The sequence below is a fragment of the Myotis lucifugus genome, unplaced genomic scaffold (genome assembly GCF_000147115.1).
Source record: "Myotis lucifugus unplaced genomic scaffold, Myoluc2.0 scaffold_363, whole genome shotgun sequence".
Lineage (NCBI taxonomy): Eukaryota > Metazoa > Chordata > Mammalia > Chiroptera > Vespertilionidae > Myotis > Myotis lucifugus.
The window spans coordinates 664,129-691,120 of record NW_005871411.1 but is presented as its reverse complement, the minus strand read 5'-3'; the positions used below and the strand labels follow the sequence as shown (position 1 = coordinate 691,120).

Below are 26,992 nucleotides of genomic sequence, written 5' to 3'. Positions count from 1 at the left end.
TTTTCACTCAGTGTCTAAAATGTTATTTGACATATAATCGATAAAAAAAGTATCAATGAGATGCTTTGCATTTTTTTTTTTTGTACCAAGACTTCTAAAGCCAGTGTATAATCTACACTTCTGGCACATCTCAATTTGATTAGCCACGTTTGAAGTGCTTAGTAGCCTCATGTGGCTAGTGGTTACTTTATTGAATGGCATAGGTCCAGAAGAATTAGCTATGATAAGCTCCCTATTATGAAATCTATACGTTAGTAGGAAAAAAAAACTCACTTCAGCATAGATAGTATGCCTTGGGTGCATATACGTATGTACATTTCTGCACACCTGTTGCATTCCCATCTAGAGGTAATGGCTGTCCTAATTAGGAACACTGTAGGAGTGCTTAGCTAGCATTTATTCAAGAGGCCACATTCCGCCCTAACCGGTTTGGCTCAGGGTCTAGACTCGCATCGGCCTGTAGACTCAAGGGTCCCAGGTTCAATTCCGGTCAAGGGCATGTACCTTGGTTGCGGGCACATACCCAGTAGGGAGTGTGCAGGAGGCAGCTGATCAATGTTTCTCCTCATCGATGTTTCTAACTCTCTATCCCTCTCCCTTCCTCTCTGTAAAAAATCAATAAAATATATTTAAAAAAAAGAGGCCACATTACAGAGGGGAGGGAAATACAAGTGATTCTACCATCTTTCTCCCTATAAACACTCATAGCCTTCCTCACTAGGTAATCATGTTAGAAATGGGCCCACATTGATGAAATTAGTGGTATAATATAATTAGCCATTATATTATAGAAATTCTGAACCCTTGAATTGGAAGAGTAACCATCTAGTTGGCCTTTCATTTTTACCTTTAAGGACAGAACCTGTGCTTGATGAAATGGTCCTGTGTTCAGTCATTGGGTTGGAGAATTCTTAATGGCGCTGAGTCTGACAATATGTTTAGCCAAGTCAGAATATTGATGCATTTGCCTCATGTGAAGTTTTCATGCAGGCTGTTGGAGCATTATAAAGTGCAGGAACTTGAGACTTCCCTGAGCTTATCCATATTCCCTGAGCTTATCCAAGAAATGTGCTCATTCTCAGAGTGCATTTTAAGATTGTTTATGTGTCTGTTAGTAAGTGTCTATATGTGTGGCAGACTTTGGTTTGAGACTTAGTTTTGCTGAGGGTTACAAGAATAGCTAAATTGCCTACCATATTGGTGGCCATTGATAATTAATTACTAAAAATAAATAAATATATTTGTATAATGATCTTGGTTTAGAACATTTAAAGAGACCCCCCCTCCCCCTTCCCTTGGGATCCGCTAAGCAGGTACCTATTTTGTTGTGAATGTCTGAAATCAGATCTGCTGTCTGTTATCTTTGCCTTCTCCTTTGCTGTGCCTTTGCCTAAGGTACTGATGGAGAAACTGTGGCATCCTCAGTCACGATAAAATCTGATATTTTTTGGCACTTGTTGGTAGTACAGGTGTGTATTCAGAGCAAGTTGATAGACTTGCCCTTCACTTGAGGGCTGCATTTAATTAGATCTTTCTACATCCAGGGATTCTTGCGGTCTTTGTAACCATTCCTTAAATACTGTACTGGTTTGTTTATTGTTAATGTCTTAAGTGCATGTAGACCTGATCTTTGGTAATATATATATTTTTAAATCTTCACCTGAGGACATGCTTAGAGAGAGGGAGAGGGAAAAAGGAAGAGGGGAGAAGGGAGAGGGAAGAGGGGAGAGGGAAACATTGATATGAGAAGGAAATTTCTATCTCTTGCCTTTTGTACATGCCCCAGCTGGGGATTGAACTGACGACCCTTCGATGTTCAACCAACTGAGCCACTCTGGCCAGGCTGGTAATACATAATTGTTAAATAAACTGATTCTCATTTGAACTTGCCATTGACTATTTTCTTACTCTACATTTTATCAGACTCATATCAAGTCAAAATTAAACCAGGTGAAATTTAATCATTACTAAAAAGATTATTATTTTTTGACTTGAGTTTTAACAAGTCAGTTTGTCTCATGTATATTCATGAGAATAGGGAATGTGAATGTCCCATGTCCCACGTGGTTCAGGGTTCGGGCTCTGGAAGAGGGGCCGCACACAAATGAAAGAGAAGAGACAAGAAATCATAATTTGGAAATTGGGGGGCCAGGCGGGAGCCCATCCCAAGAGGAAGGACTCCACCTCTGCTCAGGCCTTGCCATCCTTTTATTCTGTTTGGGATACACCTATAGCCCTTAGGCAGGCAAGTTCCAGTAACAGACAATCTTATCAGTAAGGATTTACATGACTATCTGGTGGGGAGGTTGCTTCAGCTACTATTGTCTGGACTACACAGTGGGTGCATAGCCCTGACCTTTGCCAGGGCTTCAAGCGTCACTAGCATTCCAGGCTCCTTGTCCACACTTCTCTGCTAGAGAAGACAATAGGCGGTTTCCCACAAGGGAAGATTATTTTAATAGCAATTTACTAGAAAAAGACCAGGAGGTTTCAGTAGGCCTTAAATTAGTGGAGCCAGTATTGCACTATGGTGTGCCTGCCAGAACAAATGCAATCTTTGGCATTAATAATACAATGTTTAAAGCTTGTGCCATAATATTCTGATCATATCACATCATGGTGTGTTTTGACACGAATATCTGGAGATGAACTCTGGCTTTACTACTAGTTAAACTGTGATTTAGGCAAGGGCTTTGGCCAAATCAAGTATCAGGTTTTGTGTTGTTTTTTTTTCATTTGTAAAATGGGGATTTTATCAGAACTGACCTTCTAGGACTATTATGAGGATTAAATGAGATAGTGCACAAAAGGGATTTGTCATAGTACCTGGCATATAGAATGCATGTGCCCTAAATGTCAGCTGCTTAATATTATTTTTAACAACCTAATTTTGTACATTTGGAAACTGAGGCTCAAAATAGTAAAATTTGAAAACTTACTATTCACAAATAGTAAGTGTAAGCTTGGTGTAAACTCAATCCTGTTCTTCTCCTGAGCTGGTGAATTTACCCTCTGTGCTATACCCCTTCTCAGAAGTGTTTGGTGAGCAACTCCATGTCTGGAGTTCTGCCATCATTCCTCCAAAAAGTACCCAGTGGAAGGGGTCAGCTCAGCCCATCTCTTGGTATCTGAATGCAGTGAAGTGTCCTTGGTAGTTTTAGATCCCAGCAATGGAAATCTAAACATAGAGAAGGGAAAGAAGGAAGGAGGGATAAAGAGAACAGATTAAGAGAAAATAACTAAAAAATCCTCAGGAAATTTCCAATGTGTTTCTTTCCCAAATGACATTAATTAGCACAGTTATGGAACAGACTTCTCTGTCTCTCATGGTATATGAAAACCCTTCCATCTTCAAGGATTCAGGTTCCTGATTTAAATGGCTTCCCTCCTCCCCCAACCCTTGGAATATCCTCAGAGTGCCTTATATGCAGCTCTCCACATATAGGATGAAGTCCCAGTTCCTTAAGTGGCATATAAGTTCCTTCAAGTTCTGGCCTTTTTACCTTAGCTTTATATTTTGAGCTTGAGCAATACCAAAAATTACTTAAAATTTTTCAGTGCTACCTTAGGCTTTCTACAGTATATCCTCTTTTTTTTAACTTTGCAATTCTGAACCATATACATCTGTTATTCATTTAAAAGATTGATTGATATGGTTATCTTTGTTGAATTTGTGTACTAATTGGTAAAACATTAGGAGTCCTGGATTGGTAAGGTCTCTTCAGAGAAACAGAACCAGCAGGAGATATGGATGGAGATTTATTGGCTCACACTATTAGGAAGGCTGGAGATCCGGGACAGCTGGCAGTGTAATTCTAGTTCATGTTCAAAGGTCTGAGAACCAGGGGAGCCGATGGTGTAAGTCCCAGCCTGGTAGGAGAAGACCAATGTTCCAGCTCAATCAGGTAGGCAGAATGAATTTTCCTTCCTCTACTTTGTATTCTATCAGGCCCTCAGCAGATTGGCTAATGACCACACACATTGGAGAAGGCAGTGTACTTTACTGAGTCCACTGGTTTACGTGTTAGTCTTATCTGGAAACACCCTCACAGACACAACCAGAAATAATGTTTAATCTGGGCACCCTGGGGCCCAGTTAAGTTGCCCATAAAAGTAATCATCATTGCCCTGAAAAAGATATCAGGTGCAAATATTTGTGTTTTGTTTTCTAAATATTTTATTGATTTTTTTTTTACAGAGAGGAAGGAAGAGGGATAGAGAATTAGAAACAGAAACATCGATGAGAGAGAAACATTGATCAGCTGCCCCCTGCATACCCCCTACTGGGGATGTGCCCGCAACCAAGGTACATGCCCTTGACCGGAATCGAACCTGGGACCCTTCAGTCCGCAGGCCAACACTCTAGCCACTGAGCGAAAGTGGTTAGGGCCAAATATTAGTTTTGATGTTGATTTTTTCCTGTTAGATAGGGTCACACTTCTGGATTCCTAAGAGTCTGGTGTGTGGCCCAAAGGGGTAATAATAATAGTTATAGCTAACACCTATTGAGTATATATTGTGCTAGGCACTATTCCAAACACTTTGAGGGTGTCAATTCATATTCTTTTTTAAAAATTACTATTTATTGTTGAAAGTATTACATATGTACCCTTTTCCCCCCCATTGACCCCCTCCATGTCCTCCTCTCCCTCTTCCCCCCAGGTCTTCAGTACCCTATTGTCTGTGTCCATGGGTTATGCATATATGCATACAAGGTCTTTGGCTGATTACCTCCCACCATCCCCCGCCTTCTCTCTTGAGATTCCGCACTCTGTTCCATGCTTCGAGTCCCTGGATCCACTCTGTTCATCAGTTTATTTGTTACTCATATTCTACATATGAGTGTGATCATGTGTTACTTGTCTTTCTCTGACTGACTTATATTCTTAAAACCTCCAGATGCTGTTGTTTGTTTTACATACCAGGAAATAGGGCTCAAGAATTCTCACAGAAGAATACACACAGGAAGATCACGGGGTAGTGTTGAGATGCAGTTAAGCTCCAGACTGGCTCTTAACCATTACTCTGCCTCTTCGATACAACTTAAAATGGAATTCTTACTTAATACCTATAATGTTATAATAATTTGTTGTATTTACTTTAACAGTTGCTTACTGTGTAACTTCCAGTGTTTGTGCTGCTTTTATCAGCTATAGTATATTTAATACTTAATAAGCATTCACATTATTTAAAATGCAGTTCAAGGAATATAAACAGTTTTTTCTTAGCATATGTTTACTGTTTACAGGGATTTACCCATCACCATTTGGGTGTAGAAAAGTAGGTGACTTTACAGCCTCAAGCCTGAGGTGAGATTAAGATATTTGAAGGGCCTATCTGCTCAAGGCTTTCAAAGACTCAGGCTTCTATCAGGTGAGAGTTCACTTACCTATCTTTAAGGCAGAGGCTTGTCTCAGTTTGGTGGAATGAGCTACATGTGACATAATGTTTAACCAAGACTTTGAAGGCCTTTTCCAATTTTGAAATTGTCACTCCCTATTGGGTTAAAATAGTGCTTTAAAGTTACATAAGAGTACTTTTAAGATTATATATAACTTCATATTTTCTTTTCTTTTTTTAAAAATATATTTTATTGATTTTTCACAGAGAGGAAGGGAGAGAGATAGAGAGTCAGAAACATCGATCAGCCGCCTCCTGCACATCTCCCACTGGGGATGTGCCCGCAACCCAGGTACATGCCCTCGACCGGAATCGAACCCGGGACCTTTAAGTCCGAAGGCCGACGCTCTATCCACTGAGCCAAACCGGTTTCAGCTATATTTTCTTTTAGAAATATAACTAAAACTTTTGTGTAGTTCCATTTAACTCTTAATAATCACTCAGAAATGATTGTGTGATAAAATGTATTGCATTCAAATTACTTGTGATTGCAATTCTTTAAAAGGATTAGCTTGTACAATTTTAGAGTAGGAAGAGAACTTTATTAAATAGTATCCTATTAGAATGCTATCAGTTTATATTTGTGGAAATCAAGACCTGCAGGTATTTTCTTAAAGTCAAATAGGTCATTTGGCAAAACTGGGCTTAGAATTTAGAAATGGAAGTACAGAATGGATCTATTTTTTTTTCCTGTTTTAGAAAAATATATTTTTATTGATTTTAGAGAGGAAGGGAAAGGGAAAGATAGAAACATCAATGATGAGAGAGAATCATTGATTGGCTGCCTCCTGCATGCCCCACTCTGGGGAACGAGCCTGCAACCCGGGCATGTGCCCTGATTGGGAATTGAATCGTGATGACCTGGTTCATAGGTCGATGCTCAACCACTGACCCATGCTGGCTGGGCTCTCCTCTTTTTGTTATGTGGCCTCAGCTGCTTCAAAATTTGATGGCTATTGAAACTTAACATTGTATTCAAATAGCATAACCTGCTTGGAATCTTTGGATATAAGCATAATTTGTATCTGTTCTGCGTTATTAAAAATATTATTTAATTCTCCGCCCCAAACCAATAGAGATGGCATATGAATATCTGACTTTCCTTTGATAAACAATTCATGACACTTAGAATTGCCCTGAATTTAGAAAATAAATTGAGTTGTCAAATAATTTTGTCTAAAGGTTTTTAGTATTCTGAAATATCATTTAAAGGTTATCTTTTGGCAAGAGAATTTATAAATGTCCCCTTGGTCCCTTTCTGAATTACTGAACCTAGTCAACTGATTTTTTAACAAAATAGTTATACGGCCTGATCCTACCAGATGAGTTTAGTAGCAACCTGGTTGTAAATGAACATGTATATAGTATGTAGTACGAAGTAATGTTTATTAAGATCATATCCAGTTGTGGAAAAACTTGTTTTCTGGTCCCAAAGTGAGAGTAACAATATCTTCTTATGTGTGTTTTCTCTCTTCAGACTTTTGATAAAATTCTTGTTGCTAATAGAGGAGAAATTGCATGTAGGGTGAGTAGAATTTTAATTTTACTTTCCATTTTACTTGGTGAATTTTATTATTACTAAATCCTTTTAAATGTGAATCACTGTTAATAGATAACATTGATATATTTTAAAATAGGTTATTAAAACTTGCAAGAAGATGGGCATTAAGACGGTCGCCATCCACAGTGATGTTGATGCTAGTTCTGTAAGTATATTTATGCTTTATTTGAATCAGAACCTTATTTTGGGTCAAATAGAAAAAAGGTGAAAGATGTAGTTTTCCCCTCTGTGACCTGAAAAGGGAACATGTACACACACACACACACACACACACACACACACACACTTTATTTAAGTACTTACTTTCCTTTTAAGCCAAAGGGGAGTGTCATAATGTAGGTCTTAACTGTTTTTATCAAGGCTTTAAAAACCTAATAGAATGAAATTGGTAGACTGATTGCTTGTCACCTAGTAGGTTTAAGTAAAGCATGAGGAAGTTAGATTCAAAGATTAATGAAATGCCAGTGCAGTGCTGCCTTACGAGAGCACATTTCCCCACAGCCTGACTCCAGTATCACTAAGGGACTCCTGTCATTGTTTAACCTTCCTGAGTGCTTTTCTGTGTTCAGCTGAAAGTTTGATAAAGGAAAGGTAGGCTAATCCTAATTGGACATGAACAAAAGAAAGTATAGCATAAAGCAGTGAGTGATAGATAATTTTATTGAGGATTTTTAGCAAGCAGGCATTTTTTTTTTTTAAAGCAATGGTGAACTATGAATGAGTAGAAAAAAATCCCATGGGAAATGAATGTAAATTATTAGAACTTTATGGAGTGAAATATAAGTAATTGTACTTCAATGTAAGTTACTTTTTTTCATTTTTGTACACTACTTTTGATGATGAAACTTACTGGTAATGTTTAATTGTATAGTAATTTAACACAAAGAATTACTAGTTTTTGTGGTTATTTTATCTGAAAGTATGGTCATTTTGCCTTATTGTGACTTTTTTTTCTAAAAACAAAATGGAAACAATTACAAGCTACTCTAATTTTCTAAAAAAGGTTAAGTATTTATCGAGTTTATTTGATAGAAGCTTTATTTATTTATTTATTTATTTTTTTAAATCTTTATTGTTCAGATTATTACATTTGTTCCTCTTTTTCCCCCCCATAACTCCCCTCCTTCCAGCTCCCACCCCACCCTCCACTCTCACTCCCCACCCACTGAGTTCATCCATAGGTGCATGATTTTTGTCCAGTCACTTCCCGCATCTCCCACACCCCTTTTCCCCCAAGAATAGTCAGTCCATTCCCTTTCTATGTCCCTGATTCATTATAGTCACCAGTTCATTCTGTACATCAGGTTATTTATTCACTTGATTCTTAGATTCATTTGTTGATAGATGCATATTTGTTGTTCATAATTTGTATCTTTACCTTTTTCTTCTTCTTCCTCTTCTTAAAGGATACCTTTCAGCATTTCATATAATACTGGTTTGGCGATGATGAACTCCTTTAGTTTTTCCTTATCTGTGAAGCTCTTTATCTGACCTTCAATTCTGAATGATAGCTTTGCTGGATAAAGTAATCTTGGTTGTAGGTTCTTGGTATTCAGCACTTTGAATATTTCTTGCCATTCCCTTCTGGCCTGCAAAGTTTCTGTTGAGAAATCAGCTGACAGTCGTATGGGTATTCCCTTGTAGGTAATTGAGCCTCTTTCTCTTGCTGCTTTTAAGATTTTCTCTTTGTCTTTTGCTCTTGGCATTTTAATGATGATGTGTCTTGGTGTGGTCCTCTTTGGATTCCTTTTGTTTGGGGTTCTCTGTGCTTCTTGGACCTGTAAGTCCATTTCTTTCTCCAGGTGGGGGAAGTTTTCTGCCATTATTTCTTGAAATAGGTTTTCAATATCTTGCTGTCTCTCATCTTCTGGCACTCCAATAATTCTGATATTAGACCGCTTAAAGCTGTCCCAGAGGCTCCTTACACTATCTTCACACTTTCGGATTCTTTTTTCATTTTGCTTTTCCAATAGGGTGTTTTTTGTCGAATCTTTGGTTTGATTCTTGTGCTCCTCTGGTCTGCTATTGGGTATAATATTCTTTATTTCAGTCCGTGTATGCTTACTTTCTAATTTCTTTATCGTAGCATCGAGGGTCTCATTAGTTTTCGTGAGGCTCTCCACAAGTTTTTTGCAAGCCCTCAAAATTGCGATTCTTAGCTCCATATCCTCCATTTCTGTCATGTTTTTTTGTCTCCGCATCTTATATGCTTTCTTGGTGCACCCCCTTGTGGTCTCTGTGCGCAGTCTTGTTCTAGCCAAGCCTTAATTGTTGTAGTTAACACTAGAGGGGTTTGACCACCAGGCCGACTGGCTGTAGGAATCAGCTGTGGAAAACGTCTGTCTTCTGGGGAGGCGCTATTCCAGCCTTTGCCTGAGGCGGTCGGCAAATGGCCGTGCGCAGGGCTTGGGCGGGGCGGGCTCAACAGGGCGGGGGGAGGGAGCCGCTATGACTGCTCTCAGTCCGTCCCCAGGGGCTCTGCCTCTCTGTCCCCGTAACCGCTGCAAACCTCGGAGGGGCCGTAGCCAGACAGTCCCGCTTCTCCCGTTTGAGTCTGGGTCCCTAGAGACTCGCCCGGATCTGTAGCCCAGAGTCTGAGACTCGCTCCTGATTGAAAACGACAATCGCGCCCTCAGCCGCCAGCCCGCTTTGCGCGCGCACCCTCACCACCGCACCGCCGTACCTTTAAATTTTCCACACTGCGCCTCCACTGAGCGTCGGAATGCTGTTGTTTTTGCTTCTAGTTGAAGAGACTCTCCTCAGCCAGCCTTCCCGTGGTTCTGGTTGATGTCCGCTCCGACTTTTAGTTGTATTTTTGAAGTGGTTGTTCGAGGCAGCAAACTCCGGTGTTTACCTATGCCGCCATCTTCGATTCCTCCTTGATAGAAGCTTTAAAAATATTCAGCTTTTAAAAGAAATTAAATAAACTTGATTTGCATATATATGGTTTGGTTTTTTTTTTTTAATATTGGTTTCCAGCTTCTTTACTAATTTGTTTTGACTGTAATAGTTTCATTAGTAGCTTATATTCTTCAGAGAATATTTATGAAATAATGAGAAAATTGTTACTCTTTAATCTGTTTTTTTTGACTGTGAACTAAGACATTTATTAACATTAAAATCCTCCAGAAAAAAGTTTGTGTCACCACCAACCTAGTTAATAGATTTAAAATTCATTCTTCTTATCTTGGGTTTATTTTCAGAGTATTAGCTCAGGAGGCATTTTTATTCACGGATAAAGTGAGAGAGAAAAATGTTCAAAGTGTGCACAATTTCTGTTTTTATTTCAAGTCTGACAATAACCTTTTCCTTATTTTTTTATACCACAATATAGCTAATTCTCTAGGTTGTATTCTCATGGAGGTTACTGCTGGGATGGATAACAACATATATATATAAAATATATTCTTGGACCCATTTGTTATTTAGGAGTGTATTGTTTAATTCCACACATTTGTGAGTTTCCAAAATTTCTTTCTGTTACTGATTTCTATTTTTCTTCTGCTTTGGTTGGAGAACATGTTCTCTGTTATTTCTGTCCTTTAAAGTTTTTTGATGTTTGCTTTATGGCCTGTTTTTATGTTTTATGATTTATCCTGGAGAATGCTCCATGTGAAGGAGAATGTATATTCTATTTTGCCTTTGTTGGGTGGAGTGTTCTATAGATGTCTTTTAGGTCTGATTGGTTCATTGGGATATTCAAGTCTTCTATTTCCTGTTGATTTTTGGTTGTTCTATCCATTCTTACAGTGGAGTTTAACATGCTTTTAATCCTTTAAAAATGTTAAGCAGTTATTTTGTTTGACTCAGTTTACAAAATTGGTGCCAAGTAATTATGTATAGGCCTGTAACTGTGCATGAAGGAGCCTAAGATAAGAAATCATTAACCAAAGGACTCTTAAGTTATTATATAAGGAATGGAGTAGAATGTCCAGGCCAAGAGATTCTCATAAGAATTCTTTGCAATTTTCAGGAAGGAGGACATTTTGAAACTGTTTAAATTGTTCTAAACTTAGAGAAAGAAAAACAGATTTTCATTTTTATGAAGCCAGTATAATAATTGAGGATTCAAAATCTGGGCAAAGATAGTAAGCAAAAAATAAAATTACAATAACTATTATATATTGATAGAAGAATATTAATTAATATGGAGTAGAATAAAATAATTTACTTAAATAGTATGTTGCCATCATACAGAGTATATTCATGACATTTTAATATGGTTCAATATTAGAGACTATAAGTTGAATATTCTAATGGGTTAGTGGAGCAAAACTATATGATCATCTTGATAGAAACATAAAATGTCATTTAAAGGAAATTCACTTCTTATCCTTGTAAAATCCTTTGTAAAACAGAATTAGATGAATACTGCCTTATCATAATAAAGAGGTTATACCTCATAGGAATCATTCTCATGAAAGTCAGGATGAAGACTGATACATGTACTATCACTGTTATTTACCAGCATTCTGCAAGTGTTCAGTAATGCAGTTAGGCAGTGCAGTTACAAAATGGTGGACAGGAAAGGCATAAATATTAAGAATGTATTGATTTCTAATTAGTCAATTGAATAACTCTTTAGAAACAGTAAGAAATATCTCTGTGGTAGTTAAATATAAAAAAATCTATAGCTTTCTTGTATATGTTAACACGGTAGAAAATGCAACTTTAAAAAAAAGTAACTTTATAGAATGAATGGAAAAGAATTAATGGAAAAGAAAAACACGTTATGATATGAATTTAGAATGAAATTTGTAGGGCTTATATAAGGATTTATTGATTGGTATAGGGCAGTGGTCGGCAAACTGCGGCTTGCGAGCCACATGCGGCTCTTTGGCCCCTTGAGTGTGGCTCTTCCACAAAATACCGACTTCTGCGCATGGGCCATGAAGTTTCAATCGCACTGTACGTGTGCGACCGCACGTGGTATTTTGTGGAAGAGCCACACTCAAGGGGCCAAAGAGCCGCATGTGGCTCGCCAGCTGCAGTTTGCCAATCACTGGTATAGGGAAACTGAACATTATAAGTGCTAGTTATTTCTAAATCTACATTTTCTACTAAATCCTAATAAATATTATGTAATTTTTGTGGGGGGAATTGATAAATAAATGTGCAAGAGTGACCTCGAAAATTCTGAGGAAAATTTAACAGGTATTAAAATATGATACCTTATAAAAGTAGAAATAATTGGAACCACTCCATAAAATTTTGGAGCAGGAAGAGTCAGGTCTATGGAATAAATTCATTAGATATTAGGGGCTGATTTTGGAGAATTTCTTAATTTGTTGAAGAGGGTCTTGTTAATATTGACTTAGAAGGCGGGAGAGATGGATTGGATTCTAGGATTGTAACCCACTAATCTATTGTGATTGGGATAGTTCCAGAAAAGTTAAGAAATAAAAGGAATGAGAGTGTTTGCTTTTAGTGACTAGAACTTTCTAAATGGGAAGGTGAGTTCTACTTTAGTTTAGTGAATAGCAGAAGCAAAGAATTTGAGAATTTAGAGATAGCTGTACTCCTCATAGTGCATGTTAGATAACTTTAATTTTACGATAACTATCTATTTATCTACATTTTCAAAAAAAAAAGACTAGTGTATGTCTTTCCACAAGAAATAGCAAAATATTGTTATATCTGTGTCAGACCTATAAGTTAGGGTTTTGATTATTTTTAAAATATATTTTTATTGATTTCTGATAGGAAGGGAGAGGTAGAAAGAGGTAGAAATGTCAATGATGAGAGAGAATCATTGATTGGCTGCCTTCTGGACACCCCATTGATCGAGCCTGCAACCCAGGCATGTGCCTTGATGGGGAATCAAACAGTGACCTCCTGGTTCATATGTTGACGCTCAACCATTGCGCCATACCGGCTTGGGCAGGGTTTTGATTTTTTAAAAAAATGGAATAAGTTGATTCTGTATTTTAACTTTTCATTATTGAACTTATAATATTTTGTTGCTTAAATTGAACTTAATAATATTTTGTTGCTTTGTCGGTATATAATAACATTGGATTTAAATGAGAAATACCTGATATTTATTACATTAAAACCAAAATCCCAAGTCAGGGAAGTAGTCATTGTGACTCACATCTTAGCCAGGCAGCCTGCTGTTTGAAGTATGACTCCTAGTGAGTATTGTAGTCTTAGCCTTAGGATTCAGTAATGAGATTGAGTGGGGTTTCCTGTGAGCACTCTGGGATGACAGACAGTAAGGTGAGGGGAATCATCACTTAGCATGCCTACCCTTGATAATATTTCCCTGCTGTCTGGGGAGATACTGAGGACAAATAGGACTTGGTGATGTCTATGTAATTAGTGTATGTTGGTTCCAGCTGAACAAACTGGAGGGTAATGATCAGGTAAATGGAGATGGAATACATTAATGTAGGTTGAGGTATAAAAGACCTTAGGGAAAAACCTATCAACATTTTATGGGGTTGTTAGAATGTCTTTATATCTTTTTGTATTTATATATACATCTTTATATATATTTATCTAGTTATCTCTTTGTTAGAATATCTTCAGTTTTATTCTAGATATGTGTAGAGATTAAACCAATTTAAAAGTAAAACTTTTTGCATTTATTTTCTCATTTACATGATTGATTTCCAGGATATTTTTTTGATTTGGAAAGGAGTTCAAGCTCTTAATTTTTAAAAAATTATTTCACAAAATCTGTTAATGGATTCATTTGCAGCTAATGTACTCATTGCTCCTCATGGGAATAAATAAGTAGGGTTGGCTTTGTAAAACTTTTTTTGGGATGATAACTGAAAAATCAGACCTTTTATTGCACCTGTGTGTGTATATTTAAGGAACATTTTCTTAGCGGCTTTTACTTGTACAGAATATTTTAAGATAGCCATCATGGTCCATGTTCCCCAGTTGTTTTTTAATTACATCAGAAACATTTCCAGTCATTTAGATTGTAATAGGAAATCTATAGGATTCTTCACTCATTCTTGAAAAAAATACTAAGAGCTGTCATTGTTCAATATGAAGTTTCCTTACCAGCAACATAAAGTTCCATGGCAAAGCCTCTGATAGTGACTGTAATACTGCATATAATGGGGAGAAAGGAATTGGTTTCATTAATGTGATTTTGGACCTTGGAGTTCCGGTAATTAGGTAATTACAGGGGTTTTAAGTGGTGTACTTGCTTTAAAACTTGCTGTTGCTTACTTTTCTCATAAAAACTTAGCTTTTAGTAACCTTTTTTGGATTAAGAATACTGTGTACCTACCTATCAAATTTAAAACATGAAACTTTCCATTAAAGAGAAGAAAGCATTTAAGATGTTTAGACATTTCTTTTTCTTCTATTCTTTTTTGTTTTTATCTTTGGAAAAACATTTTGCAGAAACATTATACTATATCAATTTAAAATGTTTTGATTATCTTTGGCTTGGCTAAATTACTCTCTACATTTTTGGGTAAAATGGAATAGGATAGGGTTCCTGGTAGGAATTTGTTCACATTAATATGGCTCATCAGGGACATTATATTTAATTGGAGATCCTGCAGAATAGTAGCAGGAGGCTGAAGAGAATTATTTAGCATTAGCAATGGCTCGTCTGGGAGTTGTGCACTAATCAAGGAACTTGAGTGTTAGCAGTGGGGATGATGGGAATTATGGCGATTATGACATGTAAGCATGTCTGTGTGCGAACTGGACAGGCAATGAGTTAATCAAGAAGTATATTAAATGGCTCCCATGCTGATTCATTATTATCTACCATAGTGCCTGTCAGGTTGTGTATTTAAAAAAAATACAATTATTGCTGAATTCACTATGTATAAATTCAGTTACTATTTTTTGCTTTTCAATAAAGTAACCTTAAATTACTAACACATATAAAAACAGAAAAATGTATAAATCCTGCTATGATGTGTGTGTTAAAGTATAGCTTCTTTTTTTTAGACACTTTACAGTGAAACTTTACTTTTCAATTCATTTAAAAATTTTGCTTTGCCCTTTTATATATTTGCTGGAAATACTCTTCGGCTTATTTTGTACTATGTGAAAGAGTTTGGGTTAAAAAACAAAATATATATATATTTATTTTTCCCGCTAAAATATAATTACAATATTTCAGAAAGACATTAATATTTAACACATGAAGCTACAGGCAAATCAAAACATTAATCTTTTCCACCATCAAAATGCTCCAAAATCGGGGTGTGTGTGTGGTGATGGTGGGAATCTCCTTTGCTCTAGTGGGTGGTCTCTTTGTGCCAGGTAAACCCATTCTGTGCCCAGCATGGTTAGGGCCATCTGTCATGAAGCTATCAGTTAGGATTGCTAGAAATGGACATATTTTTGGGAAATGGAACTAATAAATTGAATTCCTTTTTAGAAAATAAATTGAAATGCAGCATAAATCCATGAGCAAACTGGATTATATCTATAGGCAAATTTATAGAGTTACTGTACAGATGAATACACACAGTTTCTTTTTTATTTATTATTGTAAGCACTGCCAAATTTAATAAAACTTTTTACCAAACTGTGACCTTCATGTATTAACTTAATTAAAGCAATGTTATGGGTACTACTCAAAGTGTTAACCTGTGGGTGGTTGTTATTGAAATCCATTATCTATGGAGTCAGTATTAGTGGTCAGCCACATCACAAATAAAACTTGCAACCAAGACCTTCCCTTGGGTGCTGTGAGCTCAGCAGGTTAAATTGTCAAAACCCCTTAAAGCTTCTTAAAAGACTGATAGTTTAAGCCCCCTGGAGTTAAAGGTAAACCAGTCATTCCTGTCAGGAAGGACTCCGACTTTACTTAGCAGCAAGGCAAAAATTACATTTGGACAGGAAAAAAAGGATTTATAATAGTATCTTCATGTATGAGTTAATTTGTTCACATAGGTGTTCGTGTACCTTCCTATTTAACTTTAATAAAAACATTCCAACTTCTTTTAATCTGTGGAAAGTGACTTGTGAAAAATTTCCTTCATAAAATCCCAACACCTTCTTAGTATTTTTAAATGATAAGAACTTGTGTTTTGTTTTTTTAAAGAATATTTTTACTGATTTCAGAGAGGAAGGGAGAGGGAAAAAGAGAAATATCAATGATGAGAGAGAATCACCAATTGGCTGCCTTCTGCATGCCCCCCTCTAGGGATCGAGCCTGCAACCCAGGCATGTGCCCTTGACCAGAATTGAACCCGGGACCCTTCAGTCCACAGGCCGATGCTCTATCTACTGAGCCAAACCAGCAAGGAACAGAACTTGTGTTTTTACTTATACTAAGCATTTAATTTAAAAACAAAATAGTGAAATATTATGAATATATCATTTTGTTTTTGTATATTTAAATTTTCTGGTGAATTTAAACGGTATCGTTTGTGAAAAAACATTGTGTTTTAACATAATTAGTACCTGATGGCATGAAAAAGTACCTACATGTATCTATTACAGTCTCACTTAAGACTTCTCAGTGGAGGGAAAGACAGTATTCTAAGTAATTACTATCACTTATTGAGTATTTACTGTCTACTAGAGAATCAGAATAATTGTGTAAGGGGAGTATTATTGCCATCATTTTAAATTGAGAAAATTGGGACTTCGAGATGTAAAGTAGGTTGTTAAAGCTCATTTAGCTAGGTAAGCAATGGAGCTGAGATTTGAATTTTGCGACTCCCAAGTTGTACTCTTTCCATTGTAGCATATTGCTTCCCATGTTAAGTGTATGGAAAAGCCCCTTTCTCCCCAAAGAAAGTGAAGTTTATTACTTTGAAGTCTGAGTGTTTATTCGTGACTGTTGTGGGCCAGATTCTATGCCAGTTGATGGTATCAGAGTAGTGATCATGAGCGACATGATTCCTGTTCTCATGGCATTTACAGTCTAGTGGTAGAGACAGATATAAGAAAACATATAAATAAGTAATTATAGTTGTGATGTTATGCAGGAAATAAACTAGTTGCTGAGAGAGAATAATGGGTGATTCTCCCTTAATAAGGTGCTCAGGGAAATTCTCTGAGGTGGCAAAATGTAAGCTGAGACCTGGTAGATGAGAGTTAGCTCTTAGCTAGGTAGTCAGCTTGGCGGATGGGACAGCATGTGCAAAGGCCCTGAGCCAGTCCAGGGATTGGTACCTAATCTGTGAATTCGCACTGCTTAGCTTGCCTAGTCACTCATTTGCTAGCTCTCGGTCTGTAGCTGTAGCCAGTGCATCAACCATACCTGGACAACTTTTGCTGCTGTTACTTCTCAGTGGTTATAGTAGCAACTACTAAGTAGGACTAGCAAAGGGAGGAATCCAGTAGGCATCTTCAGGAAGATAAAAAGCTGCCTGAAGAAGGAAGGTGGCAGTAGTGGATTTATATCTGATATATTCATTTTAGTTGGAGCCTATCCTAAGGAAGAGAGACTCCAATTCAGATAAATACATCAGCTATAAGTCTATTATTGAAATCTTCAGTTATGCATATATTCAATATGTTTACTAAAAAGCACAGTCTAGAGAGTGGGGTGTGGTCTGTCCAATGGAGAATATGGAGGCTTGGGACAAAGGGCAGGAACCTTGTCTTTCTATGTGAGAAACTGTGAAGTCCAGATAAAATAGCAAATGAATAATTTTAAAATGTCTATTTCTGTAAACAATTGCTTGGTGGCTTTCAAGTCTTCCTGTGAATTAATCATATATTAGTTTAGTTTCCAAGTCTATAGTGTATTCCCTAAATGGATATTAGATATTTTAGTACAAAGGAATTTATAATTAAATATAGCAAAGTAATTTCAGTGAACTATTCCAATTAAGTGTTATAGATCCCTAGGCTACATGATTGAAACTCAGCTGGGATGTTCTACATAGGGGAGGGCTGTTTAAAAACTACGGAAACCTATTTGTGAAGAGTTTCATGTAATTTTTCTTAATAGAAAATGTCTCCACATATCCTTTTTTTTTAGTTTATTTTTCCTGAATACTTTTTTTGGGGGCAGCTTTAGGATCACAGTAAAATTGAGAGGAAGCTACAGAGATTTTATAATATACCTTCTGCCTCCACACATGCATAGATTCCCCATTATCAGCATCCACTATCATGGTACATTTGTTGCAATTGATGAACCTATATTGACACATATTACCCAAAGTCCATAGTTTACATTAGGGTTCACTCTTGGTGTTGTACATTCTGTAGGTTTGGATAAAAATATAATGACACAGTTATCCCATTCACCTACTGAAGGACATCTTGGTTGCTTCCCAGTTTCAGCAATGATAAATAAGGCTGTTTTAAATAGCTTTGTGCAGGCTTCTACGTGGACATGCATTTTCAACTACTTCGGGTAAATACCAAAGAGTGTGATTGCTGGATCATAGGGTAAGAGTATGTTTAGTTTTGTAAGAAACCACCAAACTGTCTTGAAAAGTGGCTGTACTATTTTGTACTCCTACCAGCACTGAATGAGAGTTTCTGTTGCTTCATCCTTGCTAGTGCTGTCAATGTTCTAGATTTTGTCCTTTCTAATAGAAGTGCAGTGTTATCTCATTTAAATTTGCATTGCCCTGATCACATGTGATGTGTGGGGCATCATTTCATATGCTTCTGTGCCACTTATATGTCTTCATTGGTGATGTATCTGTTAAGGGCTTTGGCCTATTTTTTCTTACTGAGTTGTTTTCTGTTTGGTGAATTTTAAGAGTTCTTTGTATATTTTGGAAAATAGTCCTTTATCAGATGTGTCTTTTGCATATATTTTCTCCTAGGCTATGGTTTGTCTTTTGAATCTCTTGATGTTGTCTTTCCCAGAGCAGTTTTTAATTTTAATAAAGTCCAGTTTTTCAATGATTTCTGTCATGGATTGTGCCTTTGGTATTGTATCTAAAAAGTCCTTTCCATACCCAAGGCCATCTAGGTTTTCTCCTATGTTATCTTCTGGGAGTTTAATAGTTTTGTGTATCTATCTATCTATCTATCTATCTATCTATCTATCTATCTATCTATCAATCATCTATCTATCTATTTATGTTTATTGATTTAGAGAGAGAGGAAAGGAGAGAGAGAGAGAGAGAGAGAGAGAGAGAGAGAAAGAAACATCGATGTGAGAGAGATACATCAATCCCTTGCCTCCCATACTTGCCCCGACTAGGGATCAAACCTGCAACAACCTAGGTATGTGTCCTGACTGGGAATCGAACTGTTTGATCAATGGGGTGACACTCCAACCAACTGAGCCACACTGGCCAGGGCTATAGTTTTGTGTTTTATAATTAGGTCTTCAATCCATTGTAAACTAATTTTTTAAAGGGTATAAAGTTTGTCTAGATTCATGTTATTTTGCATGAGGATGTCCAGTTTTTTTTTAGCATTGTTTGTTGAAAAGGTTATCTTTGAGTCAATTGTATTGCCTTTGCTTATTAGTAAAAGATCAGTTGATTACATTTATGGGGCTCTATTTCTCGGCCCTTTTATTTCATTGATCTGTTTGTTCTTTCACCAATACCATGGTATCTTGATCATTGTAGCTTTATAATAAGTCTTTTTTTTAAAAAATGTGTTTTATTGATTTTTTACAGAGAGGAAGGGAGAGAGCTAAAGAGTTAGAAACATCGATGAGAGAGAAACATCGATCAGCTGCCTCCTGCACATCTCCCACTGGGGATGTGCCCGCAACCCAGGCACATGCCCTTGACTGGAATCGAACCTGGGACCCCTCAGTCCGCAGGCCGACGCTCTATCCACTGAGCCAAACCGGTTTCGGCTTTATAGTAAGTCTTGATGTCGAATAGTATTGAAAGGAATTTTTAGGGGTGAAATAGGCAGGTTTAGGAAATTTTAGAAATTAAGGGGTCCATGGAAAAAACACAGGGCTACAGAGTTCCTAAAGAGTACATTTCCATAAAACAAGGGAGCTGGGAGTGGCAGAAGTTAATTTCCATAAGACAAGGGAGCTGGGAGCAGCAGAAGGTATATTTCCATAAGATAAGAGAACTGAGAGTAGCAAAAGGTACATATTTACAGAATAAAGGGAAGGAAACTCCTCATTCAAAGAAAGAGGAAGAAAAGTCCAGAGGGAATAGGAGAACAATAAGGGAAAAGAAGGAGGGAACTTCACCTGAGACTTGAGCTCAGGAGTTGTTATTGTGACCAAATCAAAGGGGAATAGTGGGCCAATCAGAGGGGATATCGAGGCACAAAAAACTGCAGTCTTTATAAACTGTAGGCAAAAGGGACTCAGTGGGGACTCTTTCCCCCTTCCCTCGTGGGAGTCTGTGCTTGTTTCTCAATAAATTTCCACCTTTGCTATACCACCTTTCATCTGTGGTTTTATTCTTCGACAAGAGCTGGGGAACCGTCCTGCCCAGGGGAACACTGCGCATTTCCAGTCCAAATTTCCCGTTTCAGTGTCAGTCCTCCAGCTTTGTTCTCCTTTAATATTGTAGGTCTTTTGTCTCTCTATATAAACTTTAGAATTAGTTTGTTGATATTCACAAAATAATTTGCTGGGACTTTGCATTGATTTATAGATCAAGTTGGGAAGATATTCCATGTTCAAGCTTATCCCTTGAATATGGAATATCTCTCCATTTATTTAGTTGACCCTTGATTTGATTCATCAGAGTTTAGTAATTTTTCTCATATAGATCTTGTATATATTCTGTTCTATTTTATTTTTAGGTATGCTAATGTAAATGATATTATGTTTTAAATTTCAAATTTCACTTGTTTATTGTTGGTATTTAGGAAAACAATTCACATTTTAAAATATTATCTTGTATCCTGAAACTTTGCCATTAGATCCAGGAGTTTTTGTTTTGTTTTCTTTTTGTCTATTGTTTCAAATTTTCTGCACAATCATGTCATCTGCAATCAAAGTTGCCTTATATCTTCCTTCCTGATTAGTATACCTTTCATTTTATACATACATATATATATATATATATATATATATATATATATATATATATATATATTTAAATGATTTCAGAGAGAAGGGAGAGGGAGAGACCGAAGCATCAATGATGAGAGAGAATCATTGATTGGCTGCCTCCACACGCCCCCTACCTGGGGATCAAGCCTGTAACCTAAGCATGTGCCCTTGACCGGAATCGAACCCGGGACCCTTCAGATCGCAGGCCAACGCTCTATCCACTGAGCCAAACAAGCTAGGGCATGATTTGTATACCTTTTAGTCCCTTTTCTTTTCTTATTGAATTGGCTGGAACTTCCAGTATGATGTTGAAAAGCAGTAGTGAGAGGGAACATCTTTGCCTTCTTCCTAACCTTTATGGGAAATATTTGAGTTTTTCACTAGTAAATATGATGTAGCTGCAGTTTTTTTTGTAGATAGTCTCTGTCAAGTTGAGAAAGTCCCCTCTATTTCTAGTTACTGAGAGTTTTTGTCCTGACGGGTATTGGATTTTGTCAAATTCTTTTTCTGCGTATATTGATAGGATCATGTGATTTTTCTTTTTTAGTCTGTTGATGTGGTAGATTACATTGATTTTCAAATGTCTAACCAGCCTTGCATGCCTGGAATAAATTCCACTTGTTTATGGTGTATAATTCTTTTAATACATTGTTGTAGTCAAGTTGCTGGCATCTTTGAGGGTTTTTGCAGGAATGCTCATAAGAGATATTGGTTGGTAGTTTTCTTGTAATGTCTTTGTCTGGTTTTGGTATTAGGGAAATGATGGCTTTATAAAACGAGTTAGCAAGTATTCCTTCTGCTTCTGTCTTCTGAAAGAGATTGTAGAGAATTGGTATAATTTCTTAGTTAAATGTTTGGTAGAATTCACCAATGAAACAATGTGGCCCTGGTGCTTTCTGTGTTAGAAGGTTATTATTGATTTAATTTCTCAGGTAGATATAGGTCTATTTCTCTTGGTGTGAATTTTGGCAACTTGGAGTTTTCAAGGGTTTGGTTCATTTCATCTAGGTTATTAAATTTGTGGGCATAGAGTTGTTTCTAATATTCTATTATTTTCCTTTTAATTCCATGAGATCTGTAGTGATATCCCATCTTTCATTTCTGATATTAGTAATTTGTGTCTGCTCTCTCTTTTTCTTAGTTAGCCTTGCTGGAGGCTTATAAATTTTATAGATTTTTTTTTTTCAAGGAACCAGTTTTTGGTTTCATTGACTTTCTCTATTGATTTCCTACTTTCAATGTCATTGATTTCTGCTTAAATTTTTACTATTTCTTTGCTTACTTAGTATTTAATGTGCTCTTTCTTTTCTAGTTTCTTAAGGCAGAAACTTAGATTTTTAGATCTTCTTTTCTAATATATTCATTCAGTGCTATAAAATTTCCTCTAAGCATTGTTTTCACTATATTCCACAAATTTGTTGTGTTTTCATTTGCATTTAGTTAAAAATATTTTACAATTTCTCTTGAGATTTTTTCTTTGACCCATCTGTTATTTGGAAGTCTGTTGTTTACTCTTTAATCTTTCTGTCTTTTGGTTTCTTAGTTATCTTTGTTACTGAGTTCTACTTTAATTCTACTATGCAGACATTGTATGATTTCTGTTCTTTTAAATTTATTAAGGTATATTTTATGGCCCAAAATGTGGTCTACCTTGGTGAATGTTCAGTGTAGAAGAAAGTGTATATTGCTGTTGGGTGAAGTAGTGCATAGAAATCAATTATATCCAGTTGATTGATGGTATTGTTGAATTTAACTATGTGTTCCTGATTTCTGCCTGCTGGATCCATCCATTTCTGATAGAGAGGTGTTGAGGTCCAGGTATGACCATGGATCACTATGTGTTTCCTTGCAATTTTATCAGTTTTTGCCTCATGTAGTTTTATGCTCTATTGTTAGGCACACACACATTATGGATTGTTATGTCTTCTGGAAGAATTGACTCCTTTATCATCATGTAATGCCATTCTTTATCAACTATAACTTTCCTTGCTTTACAGTCTGCTCTGTCAGAAATTAATATAGCAACTCCTGCTTTATTTTTATTAGTGTTAGCATGGTATGTTTTTCTCCATCTATTTACTTTTAATCTATATGTATCTTTATATTTAAAGTGGGATTCTTATAGGCAACATGTAGTTGGGTCTTGTTTTTTGATCCACTGTGATAATCTCTGCCTTTTAATTGGTGCATTTAGACTATTAACATCCGAAGTGATTATTGATATGGTTGGATTAATATTAACTGTATTTCTAACTGTTTTCTATTTGTTGCCCTTGTTCTTTGTTCTTATTTTAGTCTTCCACTCTTTTATTGGCTTTTGTGGTTTTGATTGAGCATATCATAAGATTCCATTTCTCTTCTTTCTTAGTTTTATTAGTTCCAACTCTCTAATCAAGCCTTCTTTCTGGAGACCAGCCCCCATCCTATGCTATCTAAGGGCCACCAGTCATTTTACTGCCAGACAGAAAGACACTCTTATCACTCCTGAGATTCCAAGGGTCTTAGCAGCTCTTGTGGCAGGAACTGGGTCAAAGATCAAATGTTAGAACAAAAGATGCTCCCAGTACACCTATCTATTAGGAAATTACAAGGATTTTAGGAGCTCTGTGTCAGAAACTGGGGGCAGAGACCAAATGTATATTTCTTCTTATATCGCAAATAAACAAAAACAATGGGGATATTTACCCTCCCTCTTGGGACTGCAGCTTCATTAATGGAGAAGAATGTTCTCTCTCTGAATTTTTTGGGTCCTACAGGCTTCCATTTCTGCCACCTGTTGCTGTAGTCATAGAATTACTTCAGGGCTGGGGCACAAAGTAATTGAGCTTAAACACAAAACATAACAGCCTGGCTGGTGTGGCTCAGTGGTTGAGAGTCAACTCATGCACCTGGAGGTCACCAGTTTGATTACTGGTCAGGGCACATGCCTGGGTTGAACTCCAATAGGAGACATGCAGGAGGCAGTTGATCAATGTTTCTATCTCTCCCTTTCCCTTCCTCTCTCTGAAATCAATAAAAACATAAGCAAACAAAAATAAAAACAAAATAGAACACTCCTCCCCCTTCCAAAACCCAACAACCCTGGGGGATTTTGCAGTGTTGTGTTAGGAGATCTCTTTTCTTCTTGAGTCAGAAGTATAGGGCTTCTCCTGGAGTTCTCTCTGTCAGCACCCCAATGCCTACTCTGGATATTACGTTTTGTTGATTGGGCAGGGGGATCATGGAGGAAAGGAAAATGTTAAAACTCACTTCTGGTTTACAATAATTTGAATTTTGTTCTCCCTTGATCTACCTATTACTTTCTTTTCAGAGTTTGCAAATAGTTGATCCATGTATTCTCAGTTCAGATTTCATAGTTGCATTCACTGGGACAGATGGGGTGAAATATGCTTATTCCATCTTACCTGGAATTAAAATGGCCAGTGTGTTTCTTAAAAAAACTATGGGAAGGAATTTGATGTAGCTGAATGGGTGTTTGTACCGTGTATATTATGCTATATATCCAATAATCACGGGAAAAGTTTGGTTAGTAACATTTGAGGAAAAGAAAGAAGTTTTCATTGTTAAGAGAACTACTTGTTAAGCTTCTTCTGAGATTAGTGGGAGAGAAAGTTGAGTGTTTACAGCTAATTGCTTGAAATGGCTCAAATGCAGCAGCCTGCTCTTTATGAAGGAGTATATAACATTTCTCCTATGAACGTTATTTTCTTTTCATAGAAGATAAACATTGAGAACCACTGACTTCCTGGTTAAAGTCCCAACTCTTTACTATGGCATTCAAGATTCCTTTCAACTTGGTTCCTTCTACTCTGTCATTCTCTTTCACCATTTTCTCTCATCAGTGCCTTCTTACCCACCTTAATATCACGCCATTTCACAGATTTTTGAATAGGCTAGGGCCTTGCACAGTTCTACATTTAAAAATATAATTCATTGATTTTTAAAGGAATGGACAGGGAGAAAGAAACATAGACCTGAGAGTGTAACATTGATCAGCTGCCTCCTGCACTCCTCCTACTGGAGATTGATCTGGCAATCCAGGAATGTGCCCTGACCAGGAATTGAACCAACGACCTTTTGGTGCATGGGATGAAGCCCAACCAACTGAGCCACAATGGCCAGGGCACATTTCTACAATTTTGAATGTGCTTTTTCTCTGTTGCTAATTCCCTTCTCATTTTCCCCCATTTATTAGAAATCCAGTTTTATATTTCAGTAACCGATTCTTCATGAAACCATGCAACTTGTATATACTCTTCTTTATTACTTTTATTTGCATTTGGTATAGAATACCGTTATTTGTAGTAGACTGAACTCATGGAGGGGAGGGGACTGTGATTTGCCAGTCTCTTTATATCTGCTATAGCAATGTGCTTGTGATAAATAGAATGAGTCAGGAAAGGGAACGGGAAGTGTTCAGGGTTTATTTAATGGTAAAGGGATATGGTGGGTACCACATAGAATATTTAAATTAAAAAAAGATAGTGGAAAGCAGAGACCAGTATGGCATAAATGGAATTAGGAACTCATGTTTTTAGGGGAAATGTTTTGATTACTTTGAGTGTGTAAATAATACTCAGCTATTTATTTTCTTGGACTTTCTATTATATACAAATTTTGTTTTGGTGGGGCAGCTTTTTTTCTAGTTCTTTCTGTCCATAGAGCCAGCTGCCACCTCTATCAAAATAGGGTTTGTCTATCTTGTGTTGTCCAGATGTTAAATACGTTTATTTACTCTTTCACACAGAAAAGACATGCCAATAATTGCACTAAGCATTCTTTCCTAAGCCAGCCAGACATTGGATTTGGAGAAAGGTTAAATTTTGAAATAAAAGACAAGTAGTTACAGCCTCATTAAACTACTTTTTCCCCCCTATACAGTACCAGGAGTTTTCAGGAGAGAGGAGCATTTGAGTGATTGATTTTGTTATTTTTAATATTTACCTGAAGCTCTTGGTGAGAAACCAACCAATCATAGACTGTAAATCAAGGGTTTTTATGACTTTCGTGAACCCAGGAGCAATATTGGATAATTTGGGAAGTGGAATCTGGATTAGAAAGCCAGCTTTTGGAGTTTCTCTGAATGCCTTGATAAGTAGAATAGGTACTATGAGAAAGATATCCACCATTAAAATGCATGACTAGAGGCATGGTAACGTGTGCATTTATTTATTTTTTTTTAAAATATATATTTTATTGATTTTTTACAGAGAGGAAGGGAGAGAGAGAGAGAGTCAGAAACATCGATGAGAGAGAAACATCGATCAGCCGCCTCCTGCACATCTCCCACTGGGGATGTGCCCGCAACCAAGGTACATGCCCTTGACCGGAATCGAACCTGGGACCTTTCAGTCCGCAGGCCAACGCTCTATCCACTGAGCCAAACCGGTTTCGGCAACGTGTGCATTTATGGTTGTAGTAAGTTAAGAACTGTATGCTCACTTTCACATTACCTTTTTTTTTTTTTTTTTTAATTTTCACCCAAGGAGTAAAGACATTTTTTCTATTGATTTTAGAGTGGAAGGGAGGGGGAGAAAAGGAGATGGAGAGACAGGGAGAGAGGGAAACTTCGATGTGACAGATATATTGATTGGTTGCCTCCGACACGTGCCCAACTGGGGCAGGGATTGGACCTGCAACCAGGTAAGTGCCCTTGACTGTGAATTGAACCTAAGACCCTCTGATATGCAGGCTGATGCTGTGACCACAGAGCCCCACCGGCCAGGGCTCACATACCCATTTTTATATCAGATTAGATTCTCAATTAGGATTTGTTGATGTCATTCATGACAATGGTAAACTAACTGTTTGGTTTTAGAAAACTATATTATTTTTCTTTACAATTTTTGATTTTTTAATTAAAATAAAATACACATGCTATCTTTTCCTGGTAAGAAATGCAAACTTTAAAAAAGTCCTTACTTCTAATTCAGGCTGGTGGGACTTAACTTCCTGTCCCAAATTCTCAAGGAAGAGAAACATTTAAAACAAACAAAAGAAAAATAGCAAACCAATATTCTGATGGAAAATGGAGGTGAGATTATGGTCCTAGAAACTGAGGAATTTCTGAAAGAGAGATAGCCGATGGGATCATTCGATAGAAAACCCCAGTCTAAAACATGGTTGCAAAAGGTGGGAGC

At 36.9% G+C, this 26,992-nt stretch overlaps 1 protein-coding gene across 3 annotated transcripts in view; it reads left to right on the top strand.

The window, feature by feature from the left end:
• PCCA (propionyl-CoA carboxylase alpha subunit) overlaps positions 1-26,992 on the top strand; it is a 345,017-nt gene that overhangs the window by 18,312 nt on the left and 299,713 nt on the right. For 2 of the 3 annotated variants that reach the window (XM_006101457.3, XM_023764923.1), the window contains exons 3-4: positions 6,878-6,925; positions 7,038-7,106. In XM_006101457.3, the coding sequence (XP_006101519.1) occupies positions 6,878-6,925; positions 7,038-7,106 (117 nt within the window). Of the gene's footprint in view, positions 1-5,248; positions 5,374-6,877; positions 6,926-7,037; positions 7,107-26,992 lie in introns of all 3 variants that reach the window. The other variant, XM_023764924.1, reaches the window with a different exon arrangement.